This window comes from Scophthalmus maximus, chromosome 7 (genome assembly GCF_022379125.1).
Source record: "Scophthalmus maximus strain ysfricsl-2021 chromosome 7, ASM2237912v1, whole genome shotgun sequence".
Lineage (NCBI taxonomy): Eukaryota > Metazoa > Chordata > Actinopteri > Pleuronectiformes > Scophthalmidae > Scophthalmus > Scophthalmus maximus.
The window spans coordinates 207,822-226,080 of NC_061521.1; the positions used below are offsets into that span (position 1 = coordinate 207,822).

General features: G+C 41.4%; 1 protein-coding gene across 3 annotated transcripts in view; it reads right to left on the reverse strand.

Annotated features, from left to right (window-relative positions):
• Positions 1-7,224: 7,224 nt before the first annotated feature.
• The window catches only part of LOC118318588 (CMP-N-acetylneuraminate-beta-1,4-galactoside alpha-2,3-sialyltransferase), a 41,832-nt gene continuing 30,797 nt past the window's right edge, over positions 7,225-18,259 (reverse strand). For all 3 annotated transcript variants that reach the window (XM_035648386.2, XM_035648385.2, XM_035648387.2), the window contains exons 6-11: positions 17,666-17,729; positions 15,858-15,953; positions 14,731-14,917; positions 10,353-10,499; positions 9,864-10,010; positions 7,225-8,771 (exon numbers count right to left, since the gene is read on the reverse strand). In XM_035648386.2, coding sequence (XP_035504279.2) covers positions 8,667-8,771; positions 9,864-10,010; positions 10,353-10,499; positions 14,731-14,917; positions 15,858-15,953; positions 17,666-17,729 — 746 coding nt within the window. In that variant the 3' untranslated portion in view covers positions 7,225-8,666. The remainder of the gene's footprint in view (positions 8,772-9,863; positions 10,011-10,352; positions 10,500-14,730; positions 14,918-15,857; positions 15,954-17,665; positions 17,730-18,259) is intronic.

The following is an 18,259-nucleotide window of genomic DNA, read 5'->3' on the forward strand; positions in this document are numbered from 1 at the left end:
TCTAAATTTAAAAGCACTTGAACGCAGCAAAACGCACAAAGTGAAGAATAATGTAATGCAGGATGACGTAAGGGGAGGGAAAATTATATTAATGGAACAGCAACACATTCCTCAGATGTGTACAATTTCTTAAGAAAAAAACTCCTTATGACTAAAATTACAACATATTAACTTCAATCATAAAACAAAAACTTAATTTCAGTGGCCATTTCTGAAAACATCATCAAACCCTTTTCATAACTTGTGAACTCGGAGCTATCAGAAAAAAAGTTGAGATTCATGTGAACGTGGTAAACACGAGGCAGCAGTAGACTGTGATGAGGAGGATCATTTAACTGTCACGTTCAACACTAGTTTGACTAACTAAGTTATTTACAGCACGTCTCTGGTGCCAAGTTTGAACATTTACAGCTGGTATTGAGTTTAGTGTTTTGGTGAGGGCAGGTGTATAGGAAGAAGAATTCAAGCAAGCATAGAGAATCTCAAATGGGGGATGGGCTGCTCTTCATGATTGATGCTGACACTATGAGTGGATAATTACATTAAAATCTTTGCCTCAGGCAGCTTTAGATTTTTTAGAACATAGTTACTCTCAAACAACACATTTCTTCCTGCAGGACATCAAATCCACTTTTGATGAGTTGTGCCCTCCATCTTGGGCTTTTCCAAAAGTCCACTCAGCTCTGCCTCCTCACCAGGCCTTGCTTCCAACCCGACAGTACGTTTGACCGGCTGCACCTGATTCTCTTCACATAAATCTCAGCCTAACACGGAGCTCTACATCATCGGACCTCTCAGCCTCATCTCCCAAAGGATATAATTAACTTTTCCTTGCCAACAGAATAATGGCTTAACCCTTCTGGAAGAAATTGATGGCTGAAATAATTTTATTTCAATACTAATTTAAAAACACTTTAGTGCCTGACAGTTTGATGTATTTTCAGCTGTTTGGTCATCAGCTAGACAAATAGTGTGTTATGGGAGGAAGAATAATGTGGAGGAAATGGGGTCTCAGGGGATGCTGTACAAACTGCAGCCTGACCTCCTCTCCGTTGTCATTTTCTGTGGTTTTGCTTTTAAGCAGCAACTTGCATGTGACTGTGGAGCAACACGCAACACATGAGTTTTACAGAGCAAAGTGCATGAGTGACGGATTGATGTTAGCCGACTGCCAAACCTCACATGCGTCTTCAGTCACGACCAATTACAACTGGCATCTGATGTTAGCGAGCGGGCAGGCACAGACAGAAGCATCCTGACAAAACAACCCTGATTATCTGCATGTGCACTGACTGTAGAACACTAACCTGCAATCAGCACACGCCCTGAGGTCAGGGCCTGCCACTGGCTCATGCCTTACCTCACAGAGAGCACCCTGCTGATCCTCACATCAAGGAGTCTCACAATAAGTCTGAGGGACCTGATACTCTAATGTTGCTTTGTTCAATCTGACCTTTTGGCACTGACTCCACTGGCCCCCTGGGGTGTGAGATTTGACATTTGGTCATTGGTGTCCTGGGTGGTCACCCACGCTTCCAAGTGTCTAGCAGGTGGCAGCATGCAGGCTGTGGTCAAGACATCTACTCACTTTCCTGAGCTCAGTGAGGAGACTGTAAACACTCATCCACACTCAAAAGACTGCACTGCCGTACTTGCTCCACAGTCCTCACTTTTTGTTCCACTGAGCCGTGACTCAGGTGTTAAAGCGGGCTGTCTGCTAAGCATGAGGGTCAGTGGTTTGATTCCTGACTCGTCCATCTCACAAGTATCCTTGAATACGATACGTGTGTCAATGAGATGCATGACTGATAAACAAAGTGCTAGGTATAGAAGCACCGTATGAATGTTTGTGTGAATGGCAGCTGTTCTGTAAAGCGCTATATAATATAGATACTCTGCTTTTTCTGTTACATTGTCACATGCCGGCACAGCCGTCAGGGGCAAATTAGGGTTAATTGTCTTGCTGTAGGACACTTCGGCATTAGGACATGAGTAAGGGAATAGAAACAACAACCTTCTGGTAAGTGGACAACCCTTACCAGGTTGTGTACATATACACACCCCATGTGTGTATGTATATGTGTAAACCCGTCAACTAAACAACTAGAATTTCTCCATTGTTGAGCGAAGTTGAGAGATACATCCAGTTTCCCTGTGAAAAGTAATGAGACATTGAAGGAGATGTGATGTGATGTGACCAGTTAGTAGGTTGACTAAATCTCTCTCCAGGTTCCGACACTGAGCTGCGAGCGAAGTTCTGCCAACTGGAGCTGATTCTGACTGTAGTTTGCCTCCTTGTTTTGACCTGCTCTTGACGGTTTCCTCCCTGTCAAACATGTACTATTGGTTTATTTGTCACGAACATTAAGTCACACTCTATGTATTCCAGTTTTTTATGAGATGCTGATATTTCTTTGAGTATGGGGCTGTGGTGTTTCAGAGTGATTTATACTCGCACTGGGAGTTCAAACATATAGAAAACATCTGCTTTCACATCTGCAAACTGCCCCCTCTCAACTGCATCAGAGAACGAGAGAGAGAGAGAGAGACATTTAGCAGTAAATCTCTTCTTGTGTTTCTTGTCTATCAAAGTTATAGAAATGCAGAAAACAGATGCAATAAGAGACTTTTTCTAAATGGTTTCAAGCAATAACTTACTTCAGACCCCTGAATGGACAAAAAGATGTGGTGCTGAAAATGTCCTGACCTGGGTGTCAGACTGTAAAGAAGCTGAGCGTCCTCAAAATATAGAGCAGACCACGAAATCATATAGCAACATGACTGCTTTATTAATGGAGGTATTTGTGGCCATCAATGTAAAGTATCCCCAGGAAGGTGACGGGTACTTTTTGACAAGACATTTACCCTCGTCGATTATAACAGTTAGAGGAAGAAATCAGGTGAAAGGTTTATCAATTCAAACAAACTAATAATGATTTTTCACCATAACACACTTTCCTCCACCCTCATCCTGAATACTGGTGTCCCTCAGGGGTGTGTCCTGAGCCCCATCCTGTACACCATCTTCACACATGACTGTCTGCCTGCCCATGCAACAAACACCATCATAAAGTTTGCAGACGACACGACAGTGCTCTGATCCCCAGCAACAATGTGTCAGCATACAGGGATGAGGTGCAAAACCTGGTGTCTGGTGTTCCACTAATAATGTTATCCTCAATAACAAGAAGACAACGGAGATCATAGTGGACTACAAGGAGGTGAGAAGAACCAACCACAATACAGTGTTCATTGACGTGAGGCAGTGGAGAGAGACTCCAGTTTTAAATTCTACTGAAGACCTCTTCTGGGCCTCGCAGACATACACCATCCTCAGTAACGACGCCTCTTTTTCCTGAGGAAGCTGAGGAGAGCCTGTCTGCCACAGAACCTTCTGGTGAACGTCTACAGGTGCACTTTGGAAAGTATCATCACATACTGCATCACAGTGTGATTTCCCAGCTGCACCAATAAGGACCAGAGGGCTCTGTAAAGACTCATTAAGATGGCTCACTACATCACTGGGACCCAGCTTCCAACAATCATGGACATTTACCAGGCCCATTGTTGGGGCAGGGCCTCAAACATCATCCATGACCCAACTCACCCTGGCTACCACCACTTCCAACTCCTCCCCTCTGGCAGGCGAAATAGGACAATTCAGTCACGCAGAACAAGTCTAAAAAACAAAGCTACTTTGATACTTTGAAGTTTCACTTAGCAACCCCCCTTTTAACTGCATGAATATGTTTTGAGGGGATGCATTGTGAGATTTGAACATTATCATAATCAATAGCTTTGAATGGTTTGATGAGGCCGCTTGTCCTGCTCTATCTGCTGAGTCTTCCTGCTGGAAACCAGCAAAGTGCCCATGGCTACATCCGCACAAATACATTTTAGTTTTCAAATGCTTCACCTTTTTGCAGTGTTCAAGCCTGGCGTCCGCACAACTCCAGTGTGGAGTTTTCAACCCTCTGAAAACAGACAACTCTTGGGCTGCATTTGAGTCAGGATGGACAGCCATTTTAAAACAAACAGCATTATTGTGAACATAGCTTGTGTCAGAAGTGGTAGGATGTAAAGTGTTTGAAATTATTCATGAAACTGGGGATTATTTGGAAATCTTGCCACATTATATCGTGTAAAGGGAAATTAGTAATGCGGAGAAAACTGAAATGTTTTGAAAACTTTCTTTATTGCATAGTCCTACAGGTTCCTTTTAGAGTTTGCATATACTGTACATTGAAATGTTTATTTTCCCCCTCATCTATTCTTGGTATTGATTATGTTGGGAAGTAATCTAGGATAATTAATATTCTCATACCAACCAGGGATTGTCAATCCACACCGGTTGAGAGGGGGAGGCAGGTCATCAGTCTGTCAACAACACATAACGGGATGTGAGGTGAACCCACAGAGGGACAGGAAGAACATTTGATGGGTTTAAACTCAGAAACAGGTGTTGATTGAAACAACAGTGGGAAACAGCACCACAACTCCCCTAAACTACAGAGTGACCGTGTTGCATTCCAGTTGGTAGAGATGAATATTGTGACAGTTGACCATGTACCATGGTGAGTGGAGGTTTTCACAGGGGATTATGCTGTGGCTATACCCAGTGCAGATGCACCGTAAGTGAGAATAAAGGACAATGCAACCTGAGCCTGTGGAGCCACCCACTGCAACAGAGCAAGCCCAGCCCGCATTCAGCTCCAGGATTTATTAAACAAAATGATGGTCACGGACGATTGCTTGGGGTCAGGTGCCACACATGAAAAGGAAGTGGACAGGATGAAAACCTTGTCTGTAAATGGAGCCAGGCTGGCTGTGGTAGCGGGTATGTGGACGCTGTGCCTCTGTCCCCACCAAGCACATGCTGTCATCCCAAGGCCACCTACATAGTAGTGAGGAGCTTCTGTTTGTGTGCACTCACCCTGTGACCCCCTCAAACACACAGCGTGAGAACATGTCAGGTCAAGGATCCTCTTTTAATAGTGGCCACCTGTTTCTTCTGTCCATAGCAAAGCTGTATGTGATCTCATACTTTCTAAATATGTTTCCTGTTCGCTGCGGTGCTACAGTACACAACCAGGATGAAGGCTGTAATAACACTGTTTGTGTGTTGTTGTCACATTTTGATCATGCTTGAGCTTATACAGGAAATGTTCATGATGTTCGATCGAAATGATATAAAGCACATCTGAGAAAACATTGAGAACCCACAGAGAGTTTCTTTTTACTCATTGTTTGATTCAATGTCTCACAACGTCCCAACCCATTGCTATTTTAAAAATGAAATCTTAGGAATTACAGTTTACAACCACAAACGTAGATGTCTGTTCACCTCCTGAGCTGTGTACAAGAAGAATCGTTACCCATATATGCTTCTTGATTAAAACATTAGTCTGGTGAAACGTATCTTCTTGCAGAGAGGATATGCACAAGGCTACAGTTGCCCGAGGCAGAATTGCTGTGACCCCTGTCTTGTGACCCTGTAGCCGTCAAACTCGGTGTTGATGACAATGTGTTAAACTTGGGTTGAGTTTTGAAGTTATGGAAATAATCAACAATGAAAGGTGTGACAATTTCACTGTGATAATTTCACATATGCTTCAGAACAACGATGCAGGTGAAGCATCATGATAAAAATGTCAAACAAAACCCTTTTGTTTGACATTTTCTCATCTGGATTCATCTTTACTCATACAGCCTTGTGGACCATTGGAACATACAGCCCCATCCCTGTTAGTGCACATTTACTGACATCAATGAAAAAATCAGTTTTCTTTCAGCACTGCTGAGCTACTGAATGAAGGCACACACACAGAATCGCCCGTAGCAAGGGGAGTCATTAAAGCTGCATGTTGCATCAAGTTACAACACATATACAGTGAAAATGAATACAGTGGCGTGGGAGCTGCAGTCGTTTTTCAATGTTCAGAGGGAACTTCCTTACCCATGTTCCCCCGCTGCCAACATTTCTCTGCTATAACTCACAGATGTCAATATTACCGTCAAAGCTGGAAATCACTGCAGCATTTTCAGGATTATTTTAGCAATCATTCACCTCCAGTCGGGCAGAATTAATTTCAGATCAGGTTAATTTTGGTGAGAAACAACAATTTAGTTGTTTTAATCCCTATACAGCATGCATTTATGAGTTTTGTTTAACAAGTGTACAATACATTTTCTTATTGAAGTCATATCAATAAAGCAGTTCTGGTTGAGGATAGGTTTTCGCTTGGCTCGGCATCTATAAAATCCTACAGGTGAACATCTTAGTTACATCTTCTCAATAATTCCATTCTCAGCCTGGAAGACCTGACAGCTTTTTAAAGGCTTGTTCATGAAGGTTATTTAACAGTGGTTATCTGGTCCTGCCCCTCACTACCTTTTGAGTGTGAGTTTGTCTCTTCGTCTGGGTCGGTCTATGTTACTCTTGCCACATTTGGCACTAACATCCACTTGGATAAAGGGCTAAGTGCAAAATCTGTTCGGTGTGGTGGTCAAAAGCAAAGGTCACTGTGAGCTCACATAACTCAAAGAGTTCATACACTAATTACATCCAAATTTCACACGAACATTTTATATCCAAAAGGATCATAATAATAATAACAACTGATAACTGACAAGCAATAACGCTGATATGAAACTGCCAGTAAGAAATGATCTCACCGGGTTTGCAGATCAGGTAGAGTTGTGGTGCAGAGAAAAGGAGAGGGTGTGTAATGGTTTGTTATTGAACAGAGCATAATTATACATTTGCTGAGCACAGAAGAGATTCTTCAAGAATCATATTTCTCCAAAATGTAATTTCTTACAAAAAAATAATCTTGTGTGCTCATCACAACTAATGCCACAATTTTGAGTGATGTCGCTGTGGACTTGTGAGTGTTGTATTATCACAATCAACAGATATTATAGATACACCATTACAGTAAGCCATGGGCAAAAAACTGGGAGACTCCAATTTGGCAACAATTCAACATCAACAACAATAATTCAAAACACAAAATGACTTCAACTGGGCTGTGCTCCATGAGAATGTGTCTTGAAGCATTAGTCTGTTGGTGATTACAAAGATCATTAACAAAGTAAATTTAACACGAGTTTTAAATTACTTTCTGTGTTTCTTCTTTTTTTTCCTTTCGAATACTTGAAGGGAATGATTTTTTTACACTTGTTTTTCAATGCAACCTGTTAAAAAAAACACAGACACATTAATCCTTATATCTTCATTTTTTTAATGAGTACTTGTGCACAGCCTGGAATAAATATATGATTACTTTGGCTTGAGCATCTGCCTGCATCCGGTCCATGAACACCCAGTGAGGTGAACACAGACTGCGCAGGCCGGAGTGTGTGATGCAACAAAGACACACACATACAGACTTTACCACACAGTTGATCTTGGTACATGAAGTGAAACAAAGAGCTTGGGTCATGTCTGACAGTAACATGGACCACGACTGGTGGTTGATGTGTATGACTGAGGGGAAAGTTATGTTTTCGACTGAGACAAATAATGGCACAGAGGTGTCCTGCTCGTAGTCTGGTCAGTGAGCTGAAAAGACGGCACAACTCAGGCATTCAGTGCACCTCAGATACCTTTGAACAAGCAAATGATTGTATTGAGTATGATTGAGCTCAGACCTGGACCCTGTTCTGTGGTTTAACTGATCCATGTCATGCTGTTAGCCAGCCACAAGGCTCCTGTGGAGTCCTTCTAATAAACAAACAAAAGTTATGTTTACATTCACCAAAACATACATACCGTACACAATATGAATGTATCCATGAGGTCTACTGTGTAGAACATACTGATATGTGTATTTTGGTCATGATGCAATTGTCTGTGAATGAACTGCACAGGTTTGAGCTGTAGCACTTGTTGCTATGAAAACAGCTACAGATGACAAAAAAAATCCATAATTATGAACAGTTGCAGTCAGGTGAATGAACAGGAGATAAATGTGATCCAGTACACGGTGATATGACTCCAATCATCTGACGTGTCAGAGTGAAAGATGCTGAAGATGCTGTAACATGTATCTTCTCCTTGACACATTCTTGCTGCCTCACAAGAACAAATATGTGACTCCTCTGCATGTGTGATAAGCGGCAATGATTGAATGTGATATCCATGCTGCTGCTGAGGAGGCTCTCACATTGTTTGCCATGTGGTTGTGGTGTGCACCCTGTTCAACTCAAAAATTGGAAGATATGAACTGGCAAGTTTGATGCAGATGACATTCAGCTGTGTGAGCAGAAGGACACTTGTAGAGGTATTCTGTTGGCACAGGCTCTGTGTTTAAACACCTCCCCCCTTCCCTCCTCCCTCCAGCCTGCAGCAGTTCTGGTCCCGGTACTGGTCCGATCCCCAACACCAATGACAAACCCTCACAGAGGACACCAATTTTTTTTATATTTACACTACCCTGCAACCAGGACGAGCTAAATACTGTGATACTATGCAGCGGCCAATTTGCAATACTGTACGTCAAAGTGCAACACTGGGGCAGTGTGTCCTGGTCAGGAGGCCACACACACATGCACACGCTCTCTCTGCAGAGACAGAGCTGCTGCGCTCTGCTGGGAACATGGCAGACAGAGCCAGGTTTCCCTCTTCAGGTGCTGGAGCAGGTGGGGTGGGGGAGTGCAGACCATCAGCATCCTGCACCACAGATCCCCTTGGTCCAGTCCTGGATGACGCCGGCCTTCACCAGCTTCACCAGGAACTCCTTCTCTTTAGAAATGTTGTGAGTCCACGACTACCGAGGGGACAGACACACACAGGATGGGAGGTTTGCTGTAGTCAGCATGGGACACATTTCTTCCACATTAATCTTTTACATTCACTTAAAAACTATCAGTATTTGTATTTTCATCAAACTGAAAGTACATGGTGCAGTATCACAGACATAATTTTTCCCTGAAACAAACGGCGCTACAGACGGTGATGTTGTCTGGTCAGTCTGTCTCCTCTAGAGCAGAGGTTTTAAAACTGTGAGATGGACCCGTGTTCCATCAGATGTGTCAAACTCTTTCCTTTATGAAGTGTAGTCATGCTCAGATATGTACACACAGACATGATACATATTTTTAGATTCAGAAGGAACTTTCCTGAAAGTTTCCAGACTTTGAAAACCACCAATCCAATTGACTGTGCACAGTAGATCAGCTACTGCTCTGGTTCAAACACTCCCAGGTCACAGTGCAGGCTCACCTGGCTTTTAAAGAGAACGGTAGATGGCTCTCTAATTGGTTTATTTAAAAAAAACTATCTGGCTTGTGTGTATTTCTTTAAACCAATCACAATCATCTGCAGCGACAGTGGCTTGTTTAGGAACAATTGCACATGGGGAGGCCATTACTGTCACCAAAGCTTTACTGCATGACCTAAATGTTCCTCACAATGTGCAGGTTGCAGCTCAGAGCTTGTGGTTGTTTCAAAGCAAAAGGGATTTGAACACACAGGTAGCAGAAGGGGGGTTGAATGCCGCACGGAAATGCAGCAGAGAGACGGTTCATACCCACAGTCTACATCCAGAGACCAACATGTGAACATAAGCCACTAAGAATATGATCCACACTAAGTATAAAGTACAGTCTGGTGGCTCCTATTATGTAGAGTAGCTTAGCTCTGCTGATAACACACTAAGTTACAAACTGCTTCTGATGTGATAGTAATGTATGTATCTCACTTCTGTTGATGACCAACTATGTCCTGAACACGGTGTGGACGTAGCTCTGTTGATTACAAGCCAGGTTGTAATCCTGCTGCTAATCCCCAGCCCACAGTTTCACTGCTCTGCCACTTATTAATCTCAACTATCCCTTTAATTAAGCGGGTCTTTAATTACCTCTTTGATAGCGGACATCCTGATCTTCTCATAGTAGTGCAAAGGGGCATGGGGAGTGCTCATGTTGTAACCAAATCCAGCCACAGCTACTTCATCACAGTTATGAAGGGCCATCGTTATGGCAACCGCCCCCAGGGTTGGAATATTCTGAAAGACAGTGTAAATTAAAGAATTGTATGAAACAGGTAACCCAGCCATGACCTGTATCCCATACACTATGTAGTGAACATGTGAACCTCTTACACACTCTACGGTTATTGTGTGGATATCTTACAGATGTGAACTCTGAGGCATGGTTGTGGCAGCATAATGGTGACGCTATTTGTTTTCAGGCTGTGTGTGTGTGCTCAGCTCCCTGCAGCTTCTGCTGTGTGTTCACAGAAGCCTTCATAATGCGAATGGACAGACAGGAGAGTCAGCTCCTAGAGATCCAGTCCTGACGTTAACTCAACAGCTCCTCTACCTCCAGCTACAGAAACCGACTCTTACCCCTCGTCCCATCTGTCCATTGTTGTAAGGTAAGCCAATCAGCTTGAAGGAGGCCTCCTGGATGAAGTAGGGGTTCAGGATGCGCATGTCGCTGGGTTCCCTGGGCACGTGTCTGGCCACCGACTTCCAGAAGCCATCAGTGCTGTGCTGAGAGACAGAGAGTGAAGAAATGAAACTAACATTCACACAATCGAAAACATATAAAAGAACCCATTCATATGACAAAATTTACACTGAAAATAGTACAAAAAATAAAATTTGCCAAATGAATAAGATAAATATTTATGAAATAATAGCTGAATAATTAAAAAAAAACAATGCAACAGTGGTGAACAATCTTGTGCACACACACACGCGCGCACACACAGACACACACACACACACACACACACACACACACACACACACACACACACACACACACACACACACAGAAGATTGGTTATCTGCTGGAACTAAAGAGTAGCAGGCTTTCATGAACAACCTGTGATGATCAGCGGATGTGTCAAATTTCACCGTTGACCATGAAAAAGAAAACATTTTTAGAAATGTTTGCAAATGTATTAAACTGGATCACTCATTTACAAGAATATTCAGATCCATTCAGTGCTTAATTCAATACATTGTAGAAACCACTTTGGCATCAATTACAGCTTCAAGTCTTCTTGGTTAAGTTTTTCTCACAAGCTCCTTCATCTGTGAAGTGCCATCCTCAGGTTACTCCACAGATGTTCTATAGGGTTTAGGTCTGGGCTTTGGCTGAACCTCTCAGCGACAATCACAGACTTGTTGGCTGCATTCATCCCTCTCTCAATTCTGAGGCTACGTCCAAATTAATACCTTTCAGTTTTGAAATGCATCACATCGCATCTTTTGCTATGTTTTCATCTGTCCACAATACAGTGTTTCCAGCCTTCACACTCGCTTTCTCATTGAGTTTTTCAAGTCATAGTAACACTTACTGTCAGTAAACTTTCCACCTTGTCATAAAAATAATAAGAAAATAAATCACTTTTCACCATTGCTGTTTCATGTTTGTTGTATTTTCTGCAACTATGCATTTCCACTATGATGGCGGTCCATCCTGAAGGTTGTCCGATCTCAGCAAAGGACTCCTGAAGCCCTGACCGTTGTGTCACCTCTTGGTGCAAAAATTGTAGTTTTAAACAAAATAAAGTTTGCAAAAAGTGAAGGGGTCTGAATACCTTCTGAAGCTACTGTTTATCAGTTATGACAAATGTTGATGCCGGATATTTACCTATAAATATTGACAATGTAAATATTGATGAAAGTCTTGTTATTACCACATGTTAGGATAGGGTGAAAAGTGGACAGGAGTGGAAAAAATGATGTTGCTGAAGCAGCAAGTGAAAACAATGCCCTGACCAGAGGCCATTAAAGCACTGATGAAAAACAAGAGGAGCAAACAAAGCCCATGTATCACTATACCTTGGGCCATTACACTAATTGCCAGCCGCCTGCCCTGTCCTGCTGGCTCTCATTGAACAGTTACTTGGATACCTGCCTATGGGTTTGCTTTGGTATGTTGGAGTGAGGGGCAGGGAGAAGCCGAACAGCAATGATCTGAGCTATTAGCTCATAGCACTGGTACCCTGTAGACTATAAGCGGCTCACTGATGGATCAGTTGGTAATCCAGCCTGACTGGAACCATTTTGCTCTTCTATTGGAGGTGGAAACCCAATACCTTACCCCTGCTGGCAGCACTGGGGGGACACCACGATGAGGGAAACACAGATGTGATCAAATAACCAGCAATTCTCAAATTTATACAATAAGTATAACCTGTGACTTCTCACAACCTAAACCTACTGTATGAAATTCTTTACTGTTTTCACTTAGAATTTTACAAACAGGTCAGAGTGTGCAGTATATTATGGGTGTGTGGATTTAGGACATGCCCAAATTATCTTCTTATCTATCTAAAAAAAAATGCTACACCACATACAAGGTTCAACAGGGTTGTTATTTTAAGAACAACACCACCATGGGTGCTCAGATGTAAAGTGCCTTGAGATAATGTATGTTGTGATTTGGCGCCATACAAATGAAATCGATGAATTGAAGTGCATTTGCCATGTCAATGCTTCATGCAAATTTTTTGCCATTTTCCCAGCATGGGATGAATAATGTATTTATCTATCTATCTATTATAACAACCTGGACACTGGATAGGAAAGTTGCATCTGTCTGAAACTCACAAATTCAACAAGGTTGCACTTGGGAACTTTTGAAAGATAGAGCCCTAAGAGCCTGCAGCCACATTCGTGTTGTTCTTTAAACAGTCGTGCTTTGAATAAGTGAAAAATGAATATGAAAATGAAAAGTCAAAGGTTCATCAAGAGCGCTCATGCGTTTGAAGAACAGTATGGCACAGTTGGTACAGCATATTGAACTGTATGTGCATGAACCAGTCCCTACATGCCTCATAAAATAACATAATATAACCCATGTGTACAGCAACAGCCATTAAAATGGCTTAAAATGTAGTTTTGTACATTGTACTCATCTGCGTGTCTTTTGACATGAGATGCAATCCACTCCATTTTCATAAGAAAAAACATAACATTACTGACTTAAATTACAAATATTGTAAACACTTACTGTCAGTAAGAGTATGTTTTCAGTCTAAGAAAAGAAATCCCTGCTCTAAATTTTTACCATTGCTGTTCCTCATTCATTGTAACGAATGCTGAGACCATTTTAATCCAGATTTTCGGTTAGCCGACAAATTCTGGAGCTCGCCGACAAAAAACACACATAGGAGGAAAATCAGCATTAAGTCAGGGCTCGCAAATCGGCACTGGATCGTGTGAACTACCACCAACACGATCAAAGTGACTCGGTGCTGCCTTGCAGACGTCTGCCAGATATCTAGCAGGCAGAGTGCGTCGACTACTACGTCAATGGCGTCAACGCACTACAGCCAATGACACGCAAGACGACACGGGCTGCGAAACCCGCGGGAGCAAATCCTGTGTTACTTCTCACATGTGTTTTCGTGACAAAACATACTTTGGAGACCAGAGAAACTGGTTGAGGATTTGTCCTGGTGAAGGATCGTGAAGTGTGTGACCCCCTGTCGTTAAAGATTCACGTAGTATGAACGGCACAACGACTGAAAGCCTGCGATTACAAGACAGCGAGTCGTGTAGAATGAACGGTACGGAAATCTTGTGACTTTGAAAAATTGTGTAGTGTGTCCGAGCTATAAGCAATCAATTGCAGAGTAGAGGATCAGCTTCTTGTTTACAACAGCACTCAGCTGCTGCCGTGAACAGACTGTTCAGACTAGTGTCTGTGCTTCCATCTGTCAGTGGAGGTGAAATATGACCAAGGACTGGGACCACCCTGGTGATATCCACCTTCTCCTGACAAGCCACAAGAAGCCCTGGCTTCTTGCTCTGCCCCCAGTGATGAACAGAATGATGACTTTCTCTTGTTTCTGATGTGCGTCAACACTCACTCCCCACTCAGCCCACTGTGGCTGGAGATTGGATAGCTATGGATACAAGAGGAGAGGATATTTTGAAGATGTGAGCACATGCTCTAAAGCTAAAAAAGGTTACTTGCCAGGTGCATGGTTCAATTGGATTGTATAGTCTTGTCAAAAGTTATGGGTGTGTTTTGGGCATGTCATGCATAAACAAGTACAGATTTCCACAAAACTGGTGGAAGGATAGGACATGAACCAGGAAAGAACTAATTCCATTTTGGTGCAAAACTGGACAAAGAAGGCAAATATAAAGGAATATTATCATCCATAGGGAGTCGGATGTATTTGTCTTCACCGGAAAAAAGTACAAAAAAATCTGGCATACAAAGGGGACTGATATCTATGAGTGTGTGCAAATTTGGTTGGGAGACTGTTGGACCTTGGCAGAGGTATCATGAGCATTAAAAACTGGCAGATGGAAACATTCTCACTGTCCATCTCAGGAGGTAGAGAGGGTCCCCCACTACCTAGAAGGTCGATCCCAGGCTTCTCTAATGCGCGTGCTGACATGTTCTTTGGCAAGACACTTAACCCAAAATTCCCCTGATGGCTGTGCCAAGAGGAATGATGTATGAATGATGTGAGATAGAAAGAGTGAGTGGCCTTAATCAAAAACATCTTTTAAACCACTTCTCAAACCTGAGTTTTGCATTAATATTAGCACATAGTAGTATTTCCTTGATACAGTATATCCTCTGTTGTACTATTATTGTTTTTTTTGTTTGTTCTGTAAAGTATTGTTCTATAAATTATTGTATTTCTTTCTGTAGTCCAGATTATTGTTATTATAATTAGTATTATACCATCTTCACCGTTGCATTTGCTCGTGTAGTGGCAGAAGGACCATTGCTCAGCTGCCTTACCAGCCTCTGATCGAAGACCATGTGTCGGAGCCACTTGAAGTCCAGAGCTTTAAAGGCAGAAAGGACAAACAGAGACTGAGCCTCGTAGCGCTCTGTCTTCTGGATGGCCCCCTCAGGGTAGGTGATCCTCATGGTGGTCTTGGAGCCGACATCTTTCTCAAAGCCTTTCACTGGTGCCTCATTTAACCTGTAACAAACCACTTCTAAATTAATCACTCACAGCAGGGTAAAATAATATATATATTTTAATCAAAACAGGTTAAATACCACCATTTTACAACATTTGTCAAATGACTAAATATAAAAGTTTGAATTAAATTGCAGATGGGATTGCAAGAACTTAAGAGTCCTAATACTTACTGTATATTACATGACTTGGTTGTCTAAGTGTATATTTGTTTCGTACAACTTAAAATAAATACAACACAATGGGCCTCACGCACCTCTCTTACATTTGTACTTGAGTGCGTATGAACATGGTAATTTCTATAGAGCTTTTCTAGTCTTATAGAAAGTCACATTCACCCCTTCACACATTCATACAGGGCTGGAAGAGCCGTCAGAGGCAATTTAAGGTTGTGTCTTTGGCGGCCGACCTTCGGGTTAGCGGATGACGGACTTTACCTCCTGAGCCACTGTCCCAACAGGCCATATTGGATTCATCAAGCGCTTGCGCAAGCTTGACGAATGCCACCCGTGCTTAATTGAACAAACATGCACGAGGATATTAGATTATCATAATTAACGCCCCGATAATACCATATAAGGCTACGCTTCCTGCCCCATGTCATGAAAATGGCATCAAAGAGTGAAAAGAACTTTAGAGATTGGAAATTTAATCCTGTTTTCACAGATCAACAAATGAAAGTCTACTTTTTTAGCAGCACCAGCCGTGGAATTACAGTAAGTAATCAACTGTGCTGATAACCCTGTGTGACCTGTGAGTCACAATGTTACTGAAATACAGAAGAAATGGTTCGATATGAAAATTGCTTTAAAAAACCCATTCTCGCCACTGCAAGGCGATCGATGACTACAAGGAAGTCAAGGGTAACTCTCCGACTCTGATGGATGAAAGAGAAAAAAAAAGATGTGCCAATGTTATCTGCTGGTGCTGGAACATGTACCTGACCACCACATCAGACTGATCAATCCTGGTCCCCAGAGACTTGTTGGTGAGGATTCCTCCATTGCCTACGATGACACACGTCATACAGCTCATACTGTAAGAAAGACAAAATGCACCATTACGTTGTGGTGCAACATTACTCTTAGAAATGAATCCCTGAATTATTCCCTTTTTTCTCTTTCAGTGGCAAAGTGTATGAATCAGGTGACAGGACAAAGAAAGGAAGTCTGTAAATGTTTTTATTCAATTAGTAACTGTTCAGAATTTACTATCTGTTTAATGTCTCTTGTGCTCTATGTAGAAACGCACTTGTTATTGAGGGAAACACCCTATGACACAGCTGGGTCATTTTATTTTAAATGACTTCACCTGACTGGTATACAATGATATATATTTTTTTTCAATTTACCACTTATAGGACTTTCCAGATTCAGCTCTATTTCTCACTTAATCAGACATTTAGTGTATTTTGCTACTTTGAAAGACAACATTCTCTGTATCACTGATCATTAAAGTAGCTTTTCTTTGTCCGTCTGCACAATATTATGAATGTATATATTCATTCATTCCTCACTCCAGTCTTAGGGTTTTTTAATAAATCTATCACTTTTAAAGGCTTATTTATGCCATAATTTGTCATTATTAGCTTATTGAGTATTTATACTTAAGGTAAGTCCTGCATATGAGGCCCATATAAAGACAAAACTTCAACAACAATACAGTTGATTCAGCAACTGATCTGGGATCCTGTCATCAATGAAGCAGGGTAAAACATGGCTTTCTCAGTTTTAAAGATATACATGAAACTGAACCATTAGGTCCAAAGAGCCCATTCAAGATATGATTAGTGATGACCATGTAACAAACAATGGCAAGGCAAGGCAAGACAAGGCAGGTTTATTTGTATAGCACATTTCAACAACAAGGCAATTCAAAGTGCTTTATATAAAACATGAAAAGCATCTGGAAGAAACACATAAAATCCCATTAAAATACAATAATTAAAAGAAAAGTAGAACAAGACAGGTGACAAAAGTAACAGTGCAGTACAAGAAATGCATAGATAGTTTATTTAATTAAAGGCAGTGGCAAATAGAAAAGTCTTCAGTCTTAATTTAAAAGAAGTGAGAGTTGTAGCTGTTTTCTGGGATATTGTTTCATATATGTGGAGCATAGAAACTGAATGCTGCCTCTCCAAACACTGCTTGAATGAATGAATGTGCTGAGTCACAAGCTAAAAAGAAAAGCACTTCTGATTTCCAGAAGAACTTAATTTGAAGCCATCTTTGTAAATTGAAGTGAATCATACATGTAATCATCTTGTAAATTTGAAGAACTGTATTAAAGGGAGGGACTTGTTGAGGTAAACTGATATTTGACTCAGAGGTTAGTTTGGGTTCTCCATAAACATAAAAGATGAAAGATGTAAGCATATGGTGTTTTGTAAAATAATTTTAATAGATTAGATAGAGGAATTGAAAACTAATTTATTTTCTTTTTTTTATGCATTGATAGTTGAGATTAAATATGTTCTTTTCTAAAGAGTATTTCTGAAAGTTCCCTGTATTGAATTTGATTTGCTGCCATTTTATATTTATATATCCATTAAGAGTACAATGTTTTTGGGGAAAAGCTACTCTTCAAAGATATTTATGGTGACTTAAATGTTATTGTTGGACTACAAACAGTAAAAAGAAACTGGAAACATCAGCACCAAAGGGTGTATGTATTCTAAAATGTTATCAACTCTGTCTGCTGATCAACTGTGTGGATCAAAGCATGACAGGAAAACTAGCACAGACCTACCTGTCGAGTTCTTCTCCAAGGCCATAGCTCTTAATAGATGATAGGAGAATGTCTATGATTTTCTCTGCAAACAAAAAAGAGGGACAGAGAAAAAAAGAGAAAGCAAAAAGTAAGGTGAAGGTGTAAGAGAAAGAATCCATAACATCAGCTATGACGCCCTCATCTCCATCACAACTACTGTAGAGCAATGTGATAAACGAGGCGAGGCTAGGAGCCAACAGCTGGGTGGCCTGACACTTCTTCATGTTACAGTGTTATACAACCATTAAAGATAGGTGGCCACGGTGGAAGCCTTGAGACACTTCACTGGGGAGGGAACAGCATTTCAAATATCACATGAGAGCCAACCGTGACAGAGACGCCTTGTTGTCCTCAGGTTTGACTCATTAGGCCGTGATTGGTGAAAACTCCAAACTAGGCTTGTAAAAGAGCAAAATCACACTCTATCAACTCAACCATCTCTGAGATGTAATTGTTCCAAATTACATTAAAGGTGAAGATTATTGCAGCACGGGGCTCTAGAAAACTTATATGATAAGTAAAATGTCATATTAGTGTACTGCTATTTTGAAAAGGTCAGAGATGGGTGCTTCA